Source organism: Triticum aestivum, chromosome 3A, assembly GCF_018294505.1.
Source record: "Triticum aestivum cultivar Chinese Spring chromosome 3A, IWGSC CS RefSeq v2.1, whole genome shotgun sequence".
Classification (NCBI taxonomy): domain Eukaryota; kingdom Viridiplantae; phylum Streptophyta; class Magnoliopsida; order Poales; family Poaceae; genus Triticum; species Triticum aestivum.
The window spans coordinates 20540498-20562645 of NC_057800.1; the positions used below are offsets into that span (position 1 = coordinate 20540498).

The window sequence follows — 22148 nt, forward strand, 5'->3', positions numbered from 1 at the left end:
GGCCTTCTCCTGGGTTAATTCTAGAGCAAGTAAGATTGTTACTGGTGCTAATTGGTCAGCACTAGTAGTAGTAGTGTGCCATGCATGCTGAAATAGGAGATTGTCAATTAGGGCAACCAGACATAATTAAAAGGGGGCAAACAAAGTTTATTAGGTGACATGATGGAAATGGAACAAGCGGGGAACTGACTCATGGTGCACTCACCTATCACCAAGTGCCTGCCGCCTTGATTATAAATGGATGTGCATATGCATGCCCGTTTAGAATACACTTGCGTAATTGTCATGCATGTGAACATCCTTGATTGTTTTTTGGTTGTTTGAACTCTCCTTCACAATTTTTTTTTTGCTAAATAAATGGATCCTTCACAAATCAAACACATGTCCTCGTCGATGGACGTACCGATTGCGATTAACACATCAACAAGAACAAGAAAATGGGTGATATTGATCAACACTGCAAATGGCAGAGATGGATGATGGATGGGTGCATGGGTTTGACCAAGAATTTACAAGGCGTCATCGATCGACCTCGGATCATATCAAGAACGTACGGGAGGAGTTGGTTCGGTTACAAGGCGGTCGGCCGGCTTAACACTCCAAAGCTAGCCCGGAAGCTAAAAATTACTTATACTTTACTTACTACCGCTAGCTAGTTTAATTACCTAGTAGTACTAGCGAGGATCGATCAATCGAGCTTTGGTTCGGACGCATGCAGGTACTAGTGGTAGTGCGTGGGTGGGTAATTCATCCCTTCCTTTTTTACCGGAGCAACAGTGTACGCGGCTCTCGATCGACCGGAGTCGTCACAAGCTGAGCTGCAGGTCCAGCCCCAGCGCGTCCTCGGGCGCCGCGGCCATCGGCTCCGGCGCCATCACCATGCCGGGGTATCTCGGGAAGCTGGCGGCGTGGAGCCTCCGGCCGTGGTGGTCCACCACGTCGGCCTGCACGACGTAGGGCGCCGCGGCGGCCTGGGCCGCGGAGGAGGCCGTCGGCGCGTAGGAGAACACGGCCGGCGAGGCGGAGGCCGGGGTGGCGCGGCCGGAGGGGAAGACGCAGCCGTGGGAGACGTGGAACTGCTGGCCCTGGGCGCCCCCGGCCACCGCGGCCGCGCGCGGGGAGAAGTAGACCCAGCTGGTGGGCCCCGTCCCGCCGTCGCCGGCGCCGCCGAGGAGGTGTGGCGGCTGCGCGAAGGCGGACACCATGGGGTTCATGCCGCCGCTCCGATGGTACAGCGCGCCTCCCCCGGCCGCGCGTCCCGCGGCGGCCGCGGCCGCCTGCAGCTGCGCGCGCTTGAGCTGCTGCCGCTCCTTCTTGTGCGCGTTCTGGTGGCCGCCCAGCGCCTGCGAGTTGGCGAACTCGCGGCAGCAGTACTGGCACTCGTACCTCCGCCCCTCGCCGCCCCCGCCGCCCGCCGCAGCCGCCGCCGTGGCCGTGGTCGTGGTGGTAGACGAGGAGGAGGAGTCGGAGCCGCCCTTCTCCGCCTCGGCCGCCTCGTGCTCGGCCGTGTCCATGGTGGTGTGGTTCTCCTCCGCCGAGGAGAAGTGGAAGCCGAAGAGCTTCAGCCTGGGGCTTGTCATGCTCGTACTAGAGGAGGAGAGAATTGAGCAGAGAGGAGACGGAGAAGAGAGGAGATGGAGATGCTGCTGCCCGTCAAAGCCGGATGTGCATGGGCTGTGGCTGTGTCAGGTGGGCAGGGGCAGTATATATAACACCTGGAGCCGGAGGCGCAAGCAGGCACAGTAGTCCTCCCAGTGGATATAGGTGAAAGAACTCTGCATGTATGATTTGAATACATACACACGCATCTACAGGGGCTCCTCCCTCCTCTCCTAAAACATTATTTATATCCCCCATGCACTTTAGAGAGAGAAGGACTGTACAGATGCAAAGCAGTAGTAGTAGTACCACTGCTAGAAGAGATAGAGAGAGAAGGTGTGAGAGAGAGAGAGGGGGGAAGAGGGGATCAGTGGTGGTTGTGAACAGGAGCACAAGAGACAGCGTTGTTGAGTTCTAGATTGTGCATCGGCCGGGCTCCATATCTTGCACTTGCACTATTTTATGCACGTACTACGCGCCTGGACTGGACTGGACTGGACAGGGCGACTCATGCTTGGTTTATTACGATCGTCGACACACACACACACACACGCATGATAGGACTCCGGCCGAGATATATTATATGCACATATATAGCTAGCCGATCAAAGCATTTTTATTCAGCTAGCTAGCTAGATGATCAGAGTACTATATACGACACCTAGCTACCTAGCTATACCTATATCTGGCTAAGATAAGATATTGTTTACACTGATGTGTCACTAGCCATAACCAGAACTAAGTGGCCAACTAATACGTACTAGGGGCGCCATTCTAAACTGTAGTGGTCGTCGATCGGTCTCATGGAGCAGGAAGGAAGGAAGGAAGGAAGGAAGGAAGGATGCTCAACCATCTAGTTTAATTTACATGTACGTACGTAATGCAATAGTTTACGCTTGCAACGCCGCGGTGTTGTGTGGAGGCGAGGCAACGGAATACAATAAGTGAACGCTTCTTTGTTGCTATATGCATGGAAACAACTATACATATCTTGTGTATTATGGCCCCGGCCCCCATCGATGTGTAATGTAGAAAGAGATAACAGAGGGGCCATGTGCAGGAGCTAACATAAGTGGGTGCCACACTTAATTAGCCAGCATGGCCGTGATTAAGTTATTGTGTGTGTGTGTGTGTGTGTGTGTGTGTGTGTGTGTGTGTGTGTGGAGTGGAGTACAAACTAAAGTTGAGAAGCTCGTGCATGTGGGATCGAGCTGGACCAGTCAGTGCACTGCATGCAGAGGTAGCCGTGGAATTCTCCCACCTTTGGAGTGTATAATGTATCCAAAAGAGTGTGTTTTGGAATGTATGTATACGTAGGTAGGCGCCTAGGTATGTGCCCATTTTTGTTCCCTTGTGTGGCCAGCTTTCCTGCCATGATGGTGGATGACCTCGGCAAAGAATCCCCGCTTTTGATGAGTCCCATCCCATCCATCGCCCGGACCATTATTATGTCTTTGCCACAACACACACACGCAAAATATATATATATAATCATATGCTAGAACATGCTTCTGGTACATGCAAATAATGCATCACTAGATATGTTGTAATAAATAAATCGGTATGTGTGTGTGTATATATATATATTCTCGGTCGTGTACGGAAAAGGCAGCAAGGATAGACTATAGAATGGTCCTCGAGCGCATAACCGATCGATCTACAACAGTTCATGGGAGCTAAGATAGTTTTACTCAGACGGAAAAAGGCTGTTTTCTAGGGGATCCAAGAAGATAACATTAGTAAACAATCTCCCATCATAGTAGTTGCAACCAGCCCTCTCTAGTGGAAGTAATAATCATCCCAAAACATGCATAACTAACTATTTATAGAAAACATAACGCAAAAGCATGGAATGTCTCCATTCGTAAAAGCAATCATGAGCCAGAAGAAAACACAGCAAAGCATGCATGGGCGATGATGTTATTAAGCTGGGCTTGTTTAATTTACCTTACATGGCCCTGGAAGGATCAGCAATTGACCATTTACCCATGCACCGTTGATGTCAGAGTTGGATAAAACTGGAAATACCATATCTAACATTTTGGTTAACCTCCACATTTTTCTGCAACACGTAATCTGAGACGCCCTCCGAGATTTCCTTGCAACAAACAAGGAACACATCACTCCCCATCACACCAAAATGTCGCAGGAAAGATTAGGAGTAATAATTGAGCTAATTATGTTTAAGACGTTTGAAACATATATGTCCTGTCCGCTGAAGTTTAAGCCCCATGCATGGTCCACACACAAACCCAAAGGCAGAAGAATGTCTTTGCCCAGAGAAAAACACACTGACGTTAAGCAAACGAAAAACATGTCTTACCAAACCTTGCTAATCAGCCAGCTTTTCCCCCCGACGTTTCACATCATTTAAGTGATGAAGCATCGGTATTCTGCTACAATTATTGTAAGTCTACTCAAGTGAAAAGGCTTCCACTTGTTGTAATGCTAACATAACTGGGATTAATCAACAAAGAAGATGGGATCAGTGAATGACAGATAAAGAAACATCAGCTATTTAAACTAATTATCATGTACTATCATGCTTGACTTGGGACCAAAAGGAGCAAGGCACCATGATGCAGGCATATTCAGTATGCAAACCTCCATGGTGTCCAAAAAGATCAGGTATGCTATGCCTTTAGAAATCTTTACTGTAATAACTACGAACTAGTGCGCGAAGATCGCCCACCCTTCTCTTCCGTGCGTTTTCACAGCCCTAAAGTAGCTGCGCACTAGCATATATCGAGCCCCGCACCTCCTGCGTCGTCTACATGAGTTCAAATCAGCAAAGCTTTTCAGTTGGACTTTTTCTTCGACCAGGTTGGAAAGAAATCTCTCCAAATCCTACTAACCCCAGAGAAAGCTAGAATTCTGCATCTTTTTTCTAACATAATCTCGCCTCCACCATCCACGAAAGCTTCTTTCACCCGAAATTCCCTTCTTATCTCCCCTCTTTCCAAAGTCTTTCTCCAACTTCTAAACAAAGGCCCACCCTGTCCCCTAAACTTGGCTCCCCTCTTTCTATCCCTTTCAACTAAAACATGAGCTTGGAGGTCGCAGTTGCTGCTATAAAGAAGTTGATACCATCTGCAATATATAATCAGTAGTTGTTGCTTAGGGAGAAGTCGCGGTTACATAGCTGTCACCGAAGATGTGGCTTTATTCTGGTCTAATGTTTTTACTTTGCAGTTTTAACCATGCTTAGGTCATGGAGCTTCAGCTTACTTTAATGGTTTCAGGTTAGCCAAGTTGAGCAAATACTTGATTGCATTGATGACCATAAAGTATGTACTAGCTTGTACTTTTTTATTCTCTAAGCATGCCTCCATCTATAACAAATCAAGAGTCAAAGAACCATATAATACATCTTTTGGATCCGTTAGACTGACAGCCCGGTTTTATGCAACAAAGCCACCTTTTGTTTGACATTGACATCTGTAACCCAAACTCGTATTCTGTACAGAAGCGAAATAAAAATACATTATCAAGATGATCCTAGAGTTTGTATACTTCCCAGTTACACCTAGATTCTAGCAGAGACTAGCAGGTGTTAGATAAGAAACCTCACATGCATGGAATCTTCTCTTGCTAGTTGCTACCCTGTTGATCTATTTTGTAAACGGTGCTACATATCTAGACAAACGTTAACAGACAACAGGTTCATGAATATATAATCCTCCAGTAGCCAATTATTACCGACAAGAAAAGATCACGCGTAGTTATCGGCATACAATGTGCTCAAGACTGTTTACCAACAAAAAATTAATAAAGTGAACTTCCCTTGAATTATTGTACATGACGTTAGAAATGTGATTGCAGTTTCTCAACAGACGATGAATTAGCATCTTATTTTAATATCACATCAATGAACCGAATCTACCACTAAACAGTTCTTGTTTACTGCAAATAAGTGTCTTCAGTTGCGCTACAGTCCAAAGAATGTCTACTACGATGCCAAATTGAAGTTTCAACTAATGCGATCCTGATTTGACATCTCCAACTATAGCTAGATATTTTCAAGTCTACAAGTTAGAGCATTGCAAATGCAGGAAACATCTACATCTCCTAAAAAAGTAAGATCACACAAAATGATGCACATTTCAGAACAACAATCATGCGAGACAGGAAAGTTGTGCGCCAATATGACCACCATGCTTGACATAATTGAGATGGATCCTACTCTTGTATAGGCCAGATCTGAACTATCCAGAACACTGAACTAGTTATGGGTCATATCTACAACAGTCCTATATGTTCCCCAAATAGAAAATCTACTGCGGTATTTTTTTTTTGTCAGAATTTTGAGCCTTCTTTCTGCCAGGAGGCACCGACATCGAATTCAATCGGCCGGAGGTGTGGGTGTACACCACCACCACCAAGGTAAGAATCCTCTCTTGATCAGATGTGGATGCCTATTGTCTAAATTGATGCCTCGTTCCTCCTAGCTATCCATCATTTTTATTCCAGTTAAAATTTATCAATAAATTTCTGCAATAAACATCTCATTTGAATTGATAACCATCACTTCATAAAAATACAACAATAAATCCTATGAACCTTAAATATGATATGATTGAGAAAATAGAATTATCACCCATTTAATAATTAAAGTTGGAACGAATAATCCAGGTACACTACAATCAAGCGACCAATTTTTTAAATAAAAACAAATGTCGGGTAAAAAGTAATAATCCATTATATACTGCATAAGGCTTGAACGGAAAGACAAGAGTAGAAGTTATTGGTTGGTTAGGACTGATTCCAGCCCATACCACGTGCTAGCGATGAACCTAGCAAAATCCAGAAAATGTAGAGCAAGTTGCCAAATTCTATAAAGAAACTTTGGCTTCTATAACTTCAAAAGTCCTCATCTACTTGTCCTTTCCTTCCATGCTCCGGGCTACCTTATAGGATGACCAATACTAGGACCCCATAAGACACCAACTTCTTTTGAAAAAATAATATGTTTTGATTCCAGGAGGAATTGTCTGAAAGAAGCTTGGGCGGTTGGAGGGCAAGGGACTAAATATTTTCCTCAGACTGCAATTTGCAGCAACGCACATGGTCTTTTACTATAATACACAAGTTTAGCAGCACTAATATCATTAGTTTATGCCACCAAGAATCTAACATGTACTCAATAAAACCTGCAAACACAGATGCAGGTAAACGACCAATTTTACCTGCAATAAACACTATCTCCTTGAATGGTATAATTCTCCTTGTTGATGATTACTATATTGGATCTAACATGTAGGGAATCAAATGTGAGCTGCATATGTTTTCCTTCATATCTTTCACTTCCTACTTACTAGTTTATGGCCAACAAACAAAATTAGGGTCAGTGAATCATCCCATTGTTCCCCTGATTAAAGATTGGGGGCTATCCATCATTAGCATTTGCTTGCTGCAGTGGTCTCCACCTTGCGCTACAGAGCACGAAACACCTATTATTTAAGCCACAGTCAGGGAAACATGGCTAAGGTAGCCTTATTTGCTGTCATACTGTTGTCATATTTCACTCTCTATTCTAGAGTTCATGCCCTGAAATGAGGGCTTTCAAATGGTTATGCATATCTATTTTTCATAAACGAAAATAATCAAGTTGATATCCAACCGTGTATCAAAGTAGTAAAATGGTATTGATCCCAAAAATGCTCTACAATGCTACTGCAGTAATGCCCAAAAGCAAGTCATATATTACGTTGAGGTTTTATGAAAGGTAGATAGCACATCACTAACTTGTGTGGATCTCACAAGGCTCACTAGTTTGCACCTTACTCTCGGAAGTACCTAACACATGTGGACCATTTAATCACAGCAGGTGAAACCAAAACACTGCTCAGTAACCTTGATGGGGTGCTGATAAGATAGAAATGTATGTCACTTGCAACCTGCAACTTGATTACAAGCTACATGTGACTAGTCCCAATTTTGTCTTGAGTCTGTTGTGTTACCTAAACAAAGGCTCCTCGTCACATCCCCAACTTATTTGTTAGTTGATTGCAGCACAAAGTTGGCAACATTTAAGATCGCCCGAATCCTAGCAGGGACCCGCCTAACTTATGCTCTCGAGAGAAAATCCTTCTTTGTGGCTCATGATGACAAGTTTAGCACATAGTTTAATCCCAGGGATGACCTCACCCATTTTACTCCAAAGCAATATATACATAACACTCAACTTAGCAACCATATCTCCTTATTTTTCTTCGCAAGTGCTTTTTGGGCCACCACAGGAGATTTAAAATGGCTTGGCTTAATAATTGAGGTTGATGTCTTCCTACTGAATAAGTTTGAAAGCTAGTTAACAAACCCAAGCAATGTGAGCAAGGACTCTAAACTACGTTCTAGTGTTCCAAGTGACATTACCTACTCCATAAAATAAGCACTTGAGATCGGGTGGATTTCACTTAAAGTCATGTGAAGTGATTCTCCTATACTTAATCATGCAACAAGGGAGTAAACAAATACCTAGACCAAAATCTAATAGTCTAGAATGTCTAAAGCTTAACAAAACACTAAAATTAAACGTCACCACCGGAAACAATATAAAACATAGAGATCCAGTGTAGCCCGCAAATTAAGCCAATACGGCTACGATTATGACACTTGGTAAATATAATACAGCTCAGCAAGCGAATGATCAACAGATGGGTGCACATGGATTAGATGTATGATTATTCCAAGCCCTACTTGTGTGATGGCTTTAAGAAAGAGATTAGCATGTAGTTTAGGTAACATGATGGTGGAGGGAAGAGCTTTAGATAATATAATCTTTGAAACTTTGGAATCCACTTGGTGATTAAAAAACAGTTTATCATGAGGAATTTTTCTGGCAAATATTAGTGGAAGTGAGGTTACTAGACTAATGTTTTTTGGTCTTGAAACCATGGTCAAAACTAAGCCTTTGACAAATATCGTATCTTGTGTGATGTACTAGGCAAGTCACATGGTTGTTACTGGTAACATCACACCACAAGTTATCTCTGGCTTTCTGGAATATTGGTAGCTCCGCACTGAAACTAGTTCCTTCCCCTCCCACTTTGAAAAGGTTAGAACCAACTACGATTTCATTCAGAATAAATTACTTATTTACTTTCCAGTCTGCTATGGCTTTAGCAAGTAATGACAACATTTGGATCATCATGTGAGATAATCCACTAGGCGCTTCGTTAATCAGAAGTTCTTAGTATTGCTACGAAAAGGTTGATATTAGTAGAAGGCAATTGCTACCAGTTATTGCTGAAAACTGATCTTTTCACATTCTTATAATTACCAAAAACTATTAGTCACCTTGTTTTATTACATCATGACATCATGTTCTACATTAAAGGATAACTAATCAACTATGAGAACCCAGCATTTCTCCAGCTATGCAAGCTTCTGGAGTATTATGTGAAACTCAAAAATAATTAATGTGTCAGGTTGCCAATTGTCATTACCACCAAGCTCAGCACAATTAACACCAGGTTTCTAAAGCTACAACTTCACTAACGCTGTTGCCGAACCATGCATTTGATCTTTTAAGGTTCACTAATAAAAATTGATTAACATAAAGACACGTATGTAGTTGTTCCATGAGGAAATGAAATAAAAATGCAATATTACAGGGAACATGTATATAAATGTTTTATGAGGGTTAAAGTAACATTACCAGAAAAGGTACACTTCCATAAAAATTAACATATACAGGTTCTTGGCTGCACATCATAGCCAATTCAAGTTTTATAAACGGCCCGTTAAAAATGGAGGCAAAGCAGCATCAACTTCAAATTGTAGAAACTTATGTCAAAAATACAACGAGAATATAAAACATGCTAGTATTCAATCAAAAACATAGTTTTATGGAATATGTATTCTCCATTGTACTTATTGGTTGTTAAGTGATACTAAAACTATTCATGATATGTGGTAGTAAAATTGTATGGTCCCAGATCAGGAGCTAATCAATTCGTGTACAATTTGCACATGAGATTGGAATGCACATAAGGATAAGATGGCAGTAAAGAAGAAGATGGGTATAATAAACCAGCCATGAATTGAAAAGGCGATTCAACTATTATTGCCACCTTCCTGTACCCTATCTCATAGCAGGAACGTCTAGCAGGTCTTGCCTTCTTAAATTAGCACATAGCAGACTGTTCTAGATCTAGTTTTAAACTTTACCTAGAGAATATTATGCTAGATGGTTGCAAATCACATTTAATCATAAGCTGACCTGTGCAAGTTAATCACCAAATTTCTATATTAAACTTGAAAATACAATGCAAATTAGAGCTACATTAGCTTTACTCCGCGTCTTGTAGATAGTAGTTAGCTTAACTGATGCAAGAAGGTGCAAGCTTTTACTTAGCATAAGAAACTTCTGCAATCTATTTGTTGCCGACAAGTTTGGACTGACATATCAGCATAAGAAAATAAAAAAATGGATTTTGCTTTCAAGTCCTTGTCAAATAAGCGCTGAGGATCTCCTACAATAATCTTTTAAAGGGTGAGGTAACGTGGGGGCATAGACATCTCTAACCATAACATGACACACTACTAAACAACTTTACCACATCAAGTTGATGAAAACGAGTTGTACGGTCAAAGATAATAAATTACCTATATCACCACTTTGCAGGCAGATGATCTACCCCAACAAGGACAACTAAGTATTTATTTGCATGGACAAAATCACAGAATTAGGAAAGGTGGAATGAAATGGTCTACATTCCTCTTTTACATCAGACTAATGTGTCAGTAACCTACAGAAGTACAAAGTGTTTTTACATGACCTTCATCAAATGGACCTATTTTATTTCCAATTTGAGTAAACCATGAGTTATCTTTAGGAAGATGTGCAGAAGAACTCTACCTTATCTACACCCTGCTAAGTTTTTAACATCCTCAAAACTATAGGACACCCAACTTAGTGCACCTAAGGTTATGCAAATTATCACATCAAACGCTTCCAAAAACATTTTCGTGTGCATTCATGTATCTTCCAAAGGTAGGCAGATCCAAGCATCTAAAGAATCATCAAGCCCTGTTGAACTTGTACTTCTGGACCAGATTAAATCTCTCAATACTTCCACTAAAACCCTTCAGCACAAGGGTCCTCACAGCATCCACCCCTTGCTCCAACGCGGTGTCAATCTATATAAAAATAAGATAACAGGTTTTAGATCAATAACCATGTAGCAACAACCATATCTGAGAGTTCCTCCCAGAAAAGGGCAGACCAGTAGAAAACGAGAACCAACACTGCAAAACTTCCCCAAGTAAGCTTGAGAACAGTTAACAGTACATATAAATTGAGATAGTCCCTTTGCGTCACCAACTAAAGTATACAACCTAGTTGTAGTACCAACAAATGTGAAGTATGGCCAGCGAAGAATCATATCATCATTATTTGTTTGTACTTACATATGTTCACCGTGACTTCAACATATATTTATACTCATCAGTTACAATAATCCAATGAAATCATGGGAGATATTTATTTCCTACAGCCAATGTTCAATTGAAATGTTATTAATTAGCGGAAATAAACTCTTAGAATGCAATTGATGGTATGGCATTGGCTTTTTTGTCTACTAGAAAGAGAAAAAAACAGATGAACATACTGGAAGAGGACAAAAGATCACAAGAAAGGGATTTCACACTATATGCGACATCTACGACGAAATTTCGAACATGGTGAAATCAATACCTGAATTCGTTCCTCTGAACTAAACTTCTGCAGAAGAAAAGCTCGTGTATCCATTTTGCCAGGTGGGCTACCAATGCCTGTATTCAACAGTCAACAACTCAAGGTTGGCATGACCCGGATTTTCAGAGAAGGCACTGAAGTGCTAGCTGGTGAAACATAATAACATATACCTATAGATAAACGAGGAAACTCCCGGCAGCCATCCAAATGCTCAATTACATTCTGTAGGCTGTTTTTCAGTGAAGATGATCATTGAGAGTGTAAGCAATAGATTGTGAAATGTAAGTAACATATTTTACCTATTAAAACCACAGAAACAGCACTTCAAATGCATAATTTATAAGCAAACTGATGCTAGTATAACATAAAGCCTACAACAAAAGGAACTAATATTTTCCACAATATTAAGTTAGAGGAGGCACACATTATTCGAGTATTCCAAACTCATACTGCAAATTTTTGACAGATCAAAATTGTATTCTGTAACTCCATGTAATACATGTTCTGGCTCAATCCTGGCCTCCTGAGCAAATTCATATTTGTTGTTCATGAGCTCTTCAAGCAAAATCTCAACAGGAGCTATATGAACTTAACTTCCGGTATGATTTCTGGAAAATAAAGCAGGCCCATTTTTGTTATATTTACTCTAAATGAATTCCATTCTGGTTTGCCTTTTGAACTCCAGAATGAGAAAATGAAGTGACTGAACTAAATCTGATGCATTATGTATGTAAGTAACATCAGCACGTTCCATGTGACTAGAAGTACTAAACATACTAATTGTTCAAATTATTTGGAACTTCATATATTACCCATTATGGCGGCCATGGCCACCTTTCCGTTGAAGTCGCAATACACCATTGGGCAGACTCATGTCATCATAAATCTGCAAAAAATAGAACCCATTGGTTTCAGTCGCAAGCGCATGATACCGAGTTGTTGCGGTAAGATACTAAAGAACAATGATAGTATGTACCACAAGAATGTGCCTCAGAGGTACTTGGTAATAGGCAGCAAGCGGTCCAATCTTCACACAATAGAGGGATGTTTTTCGTTAGTACATGACAAATTAAGAAGACCAGAAAAAATATTGCATCAGAAAAGAGACAACGAGTGTTCAACAAGTCCTGTCACCTACTTATAGAAGTTAGTTCACTTCGATAAGACATGGTCCATGATATGCTAATAGAAATGAGAACTGATATGTATAGGCATAGTTGTGAAACACTCTAAGATTAGCAACATAACTGATACTTCTCTGCAGCCAACTTAGGTAACTTTTGCTTTGTACAAAAAAGGCAACAGCATTCATATTGATAGATAGGCTGTGGGGATGTATTTTGCCACACAAACATTGAAGTAATATTCTTGAAGTGAGTATATCACAAATCTATTGCACCAACTTTTCTCATAAATGATATAGTTCCCAGGAAATGTTTACTTCAAGAAGGACAAGAATAAAGACTCACTGCTTCACCACAATAATTCATGTATGATTGTGGCTTTATCAGCAGCACTGGTACCTCCCCAATTAAACCTGTACCAAAATAAAACCCAACGGATGAGTGGAAACACAATTAATCTGAAGATTGCAAATGACTGCAACATGCCATTCATAACGATGCTTCCAGTAACAAAATGTGCACTCAACTAGCCAAACTTGATGCACCAGACTACTTTCATCAGAAGTAACATCAAATATATGCCACTAGTACCTCCAGTATATATATGTTTTGAACATGACGGTTAACATTCAAAATCAGGAAGGAGCCAACAACACAAATTAATTTTCAAGAGAAGAGATCAGAACATTTTCAAAGATGTCATCTGCAGAACAATGGAGTAGGTTACCTACATGATCAAAAGGTGTAATACTCTGACACTTGAGAGCAAATGCAGATCAAACACAAGGAAATGGTGTTCCATTTCCTCTTGACAGATATCGAGTTTACCATTTTAAACTTTTAGTACAAAATCAAGTGTTGAATTCGAAACGGAAGTCCAGCATGAATGCATTGTTTGTAACTAAAGATAGGGGATACTTCGGAAAAACTACCAAGGTTTTGTCTATTACCATCTGTGCTGGTGGAAAACACAGTCCACTTTAACTGGATATTACATTTTCAAAGAAATCAGAGTTCTGTTGACCCATATTAAGTGCCTTACTACTGAAATTCAAGAGGGGAAAGACTAGGCAATGAAATCCAGTTTCCCTAGATTTTATGGAAGGTGGAAAAAAACATCCCAGCCTGTTTGTTCATAACTAAATTAATTTAGAAGTGTAGAACAACACCTGGCCAACAACAACTTAGATCCACTTTGCTAATACTGCAGAAAGACACGCTTACACATAACCAAGCTACAATTCATTGTCAAGAAACTGGTAAAAGGTTGACTTAGATGTGGGGATGGGTGTTCTCCACAGATCACTTGCTTCAGCCACCATATTTTATCTAGAATATAAGTCATGCTTCTGCCCTCCTGGTGCTAGCATGCTAAGAAGGTTACAATTACAGTACCAAATATCGCCGTCAAGCTAAACAACATAGCATGAAGCGGAATTAACATCTAGGCCACATGGCATGCCTCTTAACTAAAAGTCATCTAAAAAAAGGCGTCCAGCTTGCAGCGGTTCACAGAGCAAGCAGTAATTGCGAAGCACGATACTGAAAACTGCAGCACATATGTACACGCTGCGAGCGAGGAGGGAGCGAGCGGGGTACCTACTCCGAGCAGAGACTTGGACTGGATGGTGTTCATCACGATCCCTTCGTCCCGCGCGATGCGATCCACCATCTCGAACCCCACCTAATCACACGCAGACGCACACACAGGCGAAGTGAGGGGGGGGGCATGTCATCTCGAATCGGAGGGGGGAGGGGCGGGGGCACGGGCGAAGGGGTGTACGCACGTTGTGGCGAGTGCCGTGGTACTTGCTGCCGGGGTTGCCGAGGCCGGCGATGAGCCAGGGCGTGTACTCCACCGGCTTGTCGGCGGGGTCGGGGACGGAGGCGACGACGGCGAGGCGAGTGCGTCGGAACGGGGCCCTCAGGGGTCGGCGGCTGCGGGGGTCTGGGGATGAGGAGAAGAGGACGGGCGAGGCGAGGTGGGCGGTGGCGGTGGCGGTGGGAGTGGCCATGGCGAGCGACATGGCGGGGGGAGAGGAGTGGCAAGATAGGGCGAGGCCGAGGGCGAGGGGGGGGGGGGGGGAATGAAAATATCTCGAGGCGGGGAACAGGTTAGGCGGGCCGGAAGCATACGTGGGTTGAGCTGTATGCGCGTAAGTCTCTCTCTAGCTCAGGAAGTTGGTTGGGTTCGATCTGCCGAAATCACTAATTTTGAGGAGTACTTTTTTTTAGTGGTTGTTTGGATAGCTAGTATTTGAGAGTAGTTTTAGGAAAACCAGTTTTAAGAGGATTTTTAGGAAAACCAGTTTTAAGTTGTTGTTTTCGTAAAACTAGCTTATACTCCCTCCGTTCCTAAATATAAGTCTTTTTAGACATTTCAAATTGACTATAACATACGGATGTATGTAGACATATTTTAGAGTGCAGGTTTACTCAGTTTGCTCCGTATGTAGTCACTCGTTGGAATCTCTAAAAAGACTTATATTTGGGAACGGAGGGAGTAGAATACTTTGTTTGGACGTGATTGATCATGCTGCAATATCACACAACCGAGGCTTTCATGCCAACGCTACTTCGCGTCATCCTCAACATTTGAGAAATAGGCAAATAGGCCAAGTGGTTCACGCGAGAAGTGCGGACTGAGGAGATCGAAGAAGGGAGGCACGAGCACGCCTAAGACGCCTACAATGGCAGAGTTCGTGTTGCTCCTGATGGGCCTGTCACGGACACAGACCTGGGCGTGCTCGGCCTCGTCATGTCCGGCAACTTCTAGGGCATGCGTGCAGCCAGCGGGGATATGGGGCACCACAGCGTGCGCGTCAACCTCATGTACCAAAGTGGCGTTGCCATGCCGCTGAGCTGCGTCGTGGTGGGCATCAACGCCGAAGAGATGGTGGCCATGACAGAAGGTGTTGCGCGCGCCGACCTGAGCAGCATAACGGTACATAGAACGGCTGAGACACAGACGCGGCGGCCACGGCGGCGCTTAGCACGCCAATGGTTAGGAGCAATGTGGGCGTCGTCCTGGCTGAGGAGCACAGTAGGGTACCTGAAACGACTGACATACAGACATGGCGGCCGTGGCGGCGCCTAGCATGCCAGCGGGCCGGAGGAACACGGCCGTCGTCCTCGTCGAGGAGCAAGAGCCACGGCGGCACTGGCGGCGCCTAGGATGCCAGCGGTCCGGAGGAACACGGTCGTCGTCCTCTTCGAGGAGAAGCAGGCACGGCCGCCATGGCGGCGCCTAGCATGCCAGCGGTCCGGAGGAACACGGTTGTCGTCCTTGTCGAGGAGCAGCAGCCACGGTACCTGAGCGGCTGACGAAGGACTTGCGATCTAGCTAAACTGGTTTGTGGAAAAACGACTAATAGCCGTTTTTCCATATACTCGTTTTTTGGGTTTTTGGAAGACCAAGTTTTTCTTATCCTGGGATTTGTTGGGCTAAACAAACATGGTTTTAGGTAGTTAGACTCCTAAACACGATTAGTGGAAACAGGTTTGATATAAACTCCTTATCCAAACAACGCCTTAGGGTATATTGGGGAGTACTCCTTCTAACTATCACTCCCGCCTGCCCAGTTTGCAAAAGTGGCGCACTGCTTGGGAGTTCCTTTTTTCGTAAATCTGTTTATTTAAAATAATTTATCTCAAACTGTGCGTCCAAATCTTGAACCGGTTTCACCGCTGGACTTCTCGCATCGAGATTTCAAAACTAAATCTCGTGTAGATAGATTTTGAAAAACTTTTTCCACAAAAAACTGGATGGAAAAACCGGACGCGAACTGGGAGCATATTTTTTTCCTTTTCGGAAGCCGTTTCCCAGAGGCACGACCCTGCCTCTCGCGGAAGCAAATCCGTGCCTCTCGCGAAAGCAAAATCGTACCTCTTGTAAAATAAAAAAAGAAGAAGATATTTTTTCATTTTTGAGAGGCACAACCGTGCCTCACGCGAAGCAAACTGTGCCTTTCGCGGAAGAAGAAAAAAAATGTGTTTTTTCTGTTTTCGTGAGGCACGACCGAGCCTCTCGTGGAAGCAAAACCGTCTCTCATGAAAGAAGAAAAAGAGAGAAAACATGTTTTTTCGCGCAAAAATATTGGCCGAACACCTAGAAAAGACCGATGAAAATCCGAAAAGTAAAAAAACACATCTAAAAAGTTGAAAACACGGGCGGAAAATATATCCGAAGAGAACGCACAGAGTGTGACACGTGGCGGCGGCTGAGAGCTCGCCACTCGATGCGTTCTTAGACCACCCCAAATGATCGTTGGGAGGCTCTCGAAGAAGCGCTCGTCAACTAGTTGCTCCGTCGATCTGCTGGTCTAGTAACCCACATTAGGCTCAACTAAAATAAACTCAAGAAGACAAAACTAACGACGGATGTCACTGGAAAGTAGCAATGGGTGCCGCTATGTCTCGCTTTAAGCAAGACCGACTGTAGTGGTCTCAAGTCAAACGAGAGGTGCTAGTGGGCCCGCCTAGTAGCATTCTGTTTGTTTTTTCTTTGTTCGTTCATTTCTATCGATTTTCCAATGGCTCGTTTGTTTGTTTTTCTTACTTAATTTCTTTATAATAAAATAGTCTAGAAATTAACAAAAAAATCATGTATTTAAAAAATCTCATGCAATATAAAAAAAATTCGCACAAATTTTCAAAAATTCCCATACCACTCAAAAAATGTTGAGCTGGTATTCGAAAAAATGTTCAAAATGTAATTTTAAAAAAGGGTTCATCATGTGTTTAAAAAATGTACAAAATGTATTCAAATTTCAAAGAAAATGTTTGACGTGTATTTGAAAAAAAAAATCATGTGTATTTATAAAATATTCAAGATTTATAAGAAATATACTCGACATGTATGCAAAAAAAATTCAACATATATTTGAAAAATGCTTAACATTTCTCCCTCAATTTTCAAACATATGTTGGACAAAAATGTTCATCGTATATTTTAATAACATTTAACATGTATCAAAAAAATGGTCAGCATGTATATATAAAAATCTATACAGTGTGTATTTTAAAAGGTGTTCAACATGTATTTGTAAAAATGTTGAAGGAGTAGCTGAAAAATCTTTCACACTAGTAAATGCGTACGTGCAACGCACATTAATATTTAGGCAATATATTAATTGCATGCGAATATTAGGTATGCTATTATTTGTGTGTTAATTTTATGATTAGTGCAATATTTGGTATGATATTAGTTGCACGTTAAACACGTTAAATGTTCGCCATTGGAGCAGTCTAAGTCGTTGGATTGATTTAGTTCGATGGCCGAGATCAGTTGGATCTGTCTCCTTGGGTCTTTTTATATTAATATAGATATAGATGTATTCAAAAACTTTTTAACGTGTATTCAAAAAGTGTTCAACATATAACTGAAAACAATGTATTCAGAAAATATTGAAACAAGAATTTTTTTAAATGTTCATGATGTATTTTAGAAAAATGTTGAAGGTGTATTTGAAAAATATTCCAGATGTATTAGAAAAATGTTCAACATGTATTCAATTTTCTTAACATCCATTCAAAAACAATATTCAAATTTGTAATTCAAAAATAATTATCATGTATTTTAAAAATAATCAACGTATATAAAAAATGTTCAATGTCTAACGAGAAATATACAATGTGTATTTTAAACAGTCGACATGTATTTGAAAAAAGATAAAAAAAATAAAAACAAAAAGAACAAAATAAAAATAAAAAAACAATAAAAACGATAATCAAAAACATGGAAATGGAAAAAGAAAAAAAACAAGTGAAACCTACCCAAAATCGGCATCCACACAAGCCATGGAATGACCTAAAATCAACTCTGTGTCGATTCAACACGACCTAAAATAACATTTTGGTATATAGTGTGTACAAAGTCAAGCTATTAGGTATGTGTTAACTTCATGTGATATTGGTATCCTGTTGTACCCTCGGTTTTGAATAGTAGTGTTGTTGAAAACCTCATTTAGCATCAGTGTGGTTCATTTAACTGGTGCATGTGAAATCACAATATTGGCGATTTAGAACTAAATGTAAATTTTGTTTGCCGGATTTGCATCATACATCTAGATCAAATCAATGTGGGAAATCCTTTGAGGTTGTTAACATTTTCTCATGTGTATATAGAAATTCCAGATCATTTTGTCTTTTATATTTAACTAATGTGCATGCTTCATTATTTTCTCAAGATAGACAGATGCAGCAACGTGCGCTTCTATGATCTAGTTGATCATTAAAATGAACACACCAAGTGTACGTTCGAGAAAGTCAGGCCATTTAATCATAGTCATCAAATGTTTGTCCATGATCTGGCCTCCTTCATTCGACATGCATATTTTGATTGATACCAATTTAAAACATATGCAATTATAATAAAACATCACCAGATTTTTAATTAATTGTTACATCCAATCGATCCCAAAATTGATGGTTTGGCCGTACGTGTCAAAAACGTAATTCTACTCTAGTTCGACGTCTGTGGCAAAGACCTCACTCATCGGCACCTCCATTGCCCGAAGCACTTCAACAAGTCCGCACGGTAGGCTCGGACAATCTTCGCCGCATCAAGATCTAACCCCGACCTCTTTAGGAACAACATCTTGGAGTCCACCAAAGCGACCTTGATCTCAAGATTCTTATCTTGGATCTTGAACTTCTTGTCTTGCATCTCCATGAACTTGTTAAACCTCTCAGCCGTCTTTGACTCCTTCACCTCACGACATTTGACACATGCCTCCTCCTTCTTTGCCATGATGTGCTCGAACTTCTTGGTCATCTTGGTTGTCGCCCCTTCTCGCTTCACAAAGATCTCTCCCAGCCGTGTGCGGTGCCCCCTCCACCATAATCCACCTCGGTCATACTGTAGCGGTGCTTAGGCGAAGCCCTGCCATGGTAGCTTCATCAACATCGTCACCACGTCATCGTGCTGACGAAACTCTTCCCCGAGCTCTACTGAATCATGAGTTCGCGGGGCGTCACCGAGCTGAACGTGTGCTGAACGCGGAGGTGCCGTAGGCTCGGTACTGAGGATCGGTCGATCGTGAATACGTACGAATACATCAACCGCGTTGTCATAACGCTTCCGCTTAACGGTCTACGAGGGTACATGGACGACACTCTCCCCTTCTCGTTGCTATGCATCACCATGATCCTGTTGGGGAACGTTGCAGAAAACAAAAAAAATTCCTACGTTTCACCAAGATCAATCTATGGAGTCAACTAGCAACGAGAGGAGAGTGAATCTACATATCCTTGTAGATCGCGAGCGGAAGCGTTCAAGAGAATGGGGATGATGGAGTCGTACTCGCCGTGATCCAAATCACCGATGACCAAGTGCCGAACGGACGGCACCTCCGCGTCCAACACACGTACGAAGCGGATGACGTCTCCTCCTTCTTGATCCAGCAAGGGGGAAGGAGAGGTCGATGAAGATCCAGCAGCACGACGGCGTGGTAGTGGATGCAGCAGTGAACGCAGCAGGGCTTCGCCGAGTTTTTGCGAGAGGGAGAGCTGTAGCAGGGGAGAGGGAGGCACCAAGACTAGAGGTGCGGCTGCCCTCCCTCCTCCCCTTTATATAGGCCCCCTAGGGGGGTGAGCCAGCCCTAGGAGATGGGATCTCCTAGGGGGGGGCGGCGGCCAAGGGGTGGAGTACCCCCCAAGGCAAGTGGAGGCGCCCCCTCCCCTAGGGTTCCCAACCCTAGGCGCATGGGGGGCCCAAGGGGGGGCGCACCAGCCCACTATGGGCTGGTTCCCTTCCCCACTTCAGCCCATGGGGCCCTCCGGGATGGGTGACCCCTCCCGATGGACCCCCGGGACCCATCCGGTGGTCCCGGTACAATACCGGTGACCCCGAAACTTTCCCGATGGCCGAAACTACACTTCCTATATATAATTCTTCACCTCCGGACCATTCCGGAACTCCTCGTGACGTCCAGGATCTCATTCGAGACTTCGAAAAACTTTCGGATTACTGCATACGCATATCTATACAACCCTAGCGTCACCGAACCTTAAGTGTGTAGACCCTACGGGTTCGGGAGACAAGCAGACATGACCGAGACGACTCTCTGGTCAATAACCAACAGCGGGATCTGGATACCCATGTTGGCTCCCACATGCTCCTCGATGATCTCATCAGATGAACCACGATGTCAAGGATCTAATCAATCCCGTACTCAATTCCCTTTGTCAATCGGTACGTTACTTGCCCAAGACTCGATCGTCGGTATCCCAATACCTTGTTCAGTCTCGTTACCGGCAAGTCACTTTACTCGTACCGCAATGCATGATCCCGTGATCAACCACTTGATCACATTGAGCTCATTATGATGAGGCATTACCGAGTGGGCCCAGAGATACCTCTCCGTCATACGGAGTGACAAATCCCAGTCTCGATTCGTGCCAACCCAACGGACACTTTTGGAGATACCTGTAATGTACCTTTATAGTCACCCAGTTATGTTGTGACGTTTGGCACACCCAAGGCACTCCTACGGTATCCAGGAGTTGCACAATCTCATGGTCTAAGGAAATGATACTTGACATCCAGAAAAGCTACAACAAACGAACTACACGATCTTTGTGCTATGCTTAGGTTTGGGTCTTGTCCATCACATCATTCTCCTAATGATGTGATCCCGTTATCAATGACATCCCATGTCCATAGCCAGGAAACCATGACTATCTGTTGATCAACGAGCTAGTCAACTAGAGGCTCACTAGGGACACATTGTGGTCTATGTATTCACACATGTATTACGATTTCCGGATAATACAATTATAGCATGAATAATAGACAATTATCATGAACAAGGAAATATAATAATCATTTTATTATTGCCTCTAGGGCATATGTCCAACAGTCTCCCACTTGCACTAGAGTCAATCATCTAGTTACATTGTGATGAATCGAACACCCATGGAATTCTGGTGTTGATCATGTTTTGCTCTAGGGAGAGGTTTAGTCAACGGATCTGCTACATTCAGGTCTGTATGTACTTTACAAATCTCTATGTCTCCATTTTGAACACTTTCACGAATGGAGTTGAAGCGACGCTTGATATGCCTGGTCTTCCTGTGAAACCTGGGCTCCTTGGCAAGGGCAATAGCTCCAGTGTTGTCACAGAAGAGAGTCATCGGGCCCGAGGCATTGGGTATGACTCCTAGGTCGGTAATGAACTCCTTCACCCAGACTGCTTCATGTGCTGCCTCCGAGGCTGCCATGTACTCCGCTTCACATGTAGATCCCGCCACAACACTTTGCTTGCAACTGCACCAGCTTACTGCCCCACCATTCAAAATATACATGTATCCGGTTTGTGACTTAGAGTCATCCAGATCTGTGTCGAAGCTAGCATCGACGTAACCCTTTACGATGAGCTCTTCGTCACCTCCATAAACGAGAAACATTTCCTTAGTCCTTTTCAGGTACTTCAGGATATTTTTGACCGTTGTCCAGTGTTCCATGCCAGGATTACTTTGGTACCTTCCTACCAAACTTACGGCAAGGTTTACATCAGGTCTGGTACACAGCATAGCATACATGATATACCCTATGGCCGAGGCATAGGGGACGACACTCATCTTTTCTCTATCTTCTGCCGTGGTCGGGCATTGAGCCAAGCTCAATCTCGTACCTTGCAATACAGGCAAGAACCCCTTCTTTGACTGATCCATTTTGAACTTCTTCAAAATCTTATCAAGGTACGTACTCTGTGAAATACCAATGA

The 22148-nt window shown here is 42.9% G+C and overlaps 2 protein-coding genes across 2 annotated transcripts; both read right to left on the bottom strand.

Annotated features, from left to right (window-relative positions):
* Positions 1-447: 447 nt before the first annotated feature.
* On the bottom strand, positions 448-1982 carry LOC123057627 (zinc finger protein GIS3). The gene has a single exon (XM_044480557.1). The coding sequence runs from the start codon at positions 1578-1580 to the stop codon at positions 807-809; it is 774 nt and encodes a 257-aa protein (XP_044336492.1). The 5' UTR covers positions 1581-1982; the 3' UTR covers positions 448-806.
* An 8253-nt stretch (positions 1983-10235) lies between these two features.
* Positions 10236-14486, bottom strand: LOC123059911 (chloroplastic group IIB intron splicing facilitator CRS2, chloroplastic). The gene is made up of 8 exons (XM_044482461.1): positions 14208-14486; positions 14020-14104; positions 12766-12833; positions 12273-12323; positions 12109-12182; positions 11467-11525; positions 11297-11373; positions 10236-10740 (listed from the first exon to the last, which is right to left on the bottom strand). Exons 1-8 carry the CDS (start codon positions 14445-14447, stop codon positions 10624-10626), a joined length of 771 nt encoding a protein of 256 aa, XP_044338396.1. The 5' UTR covers positions 14448-14486; the 3' UTR covers positions 10236-10623.
* Positions 14487-22148: the final 7662 nt, after the last annotated feature.

Bases quoted from the DNA above. Each gene is read 5' to 3' on its own strand.
- LOC123057627 (XM_044480557.1), bottom strand. From the start codon at position 1,580: ATGACAAGCCCCAGGCTGAAGCTCTTCGGCTTCCACTTCTCCTCGGCG.
- LOC123059911 (XM_044482461.1), bottom strand. From the start codon at position 14,447: ATGTCGCTCGCCATGGCCACTCCCACCGCCACCGCCACCGCCCACCTC. The intron at 14,105-14,207 runs GTGCGTACACCC...GCGTGTGATTAG, and splicing joins ACCACGGCACTCGCCACAAC to GTGGGGTTCGAGATGGTGGA. The intron at 12,834-14,019 runs GTACCCCGCTCG...ATTTTGGTACAG, and splicing joins CAAGTCTCTGCTCGGAGTAG to GTTTAATTGGGGAGGTACCA.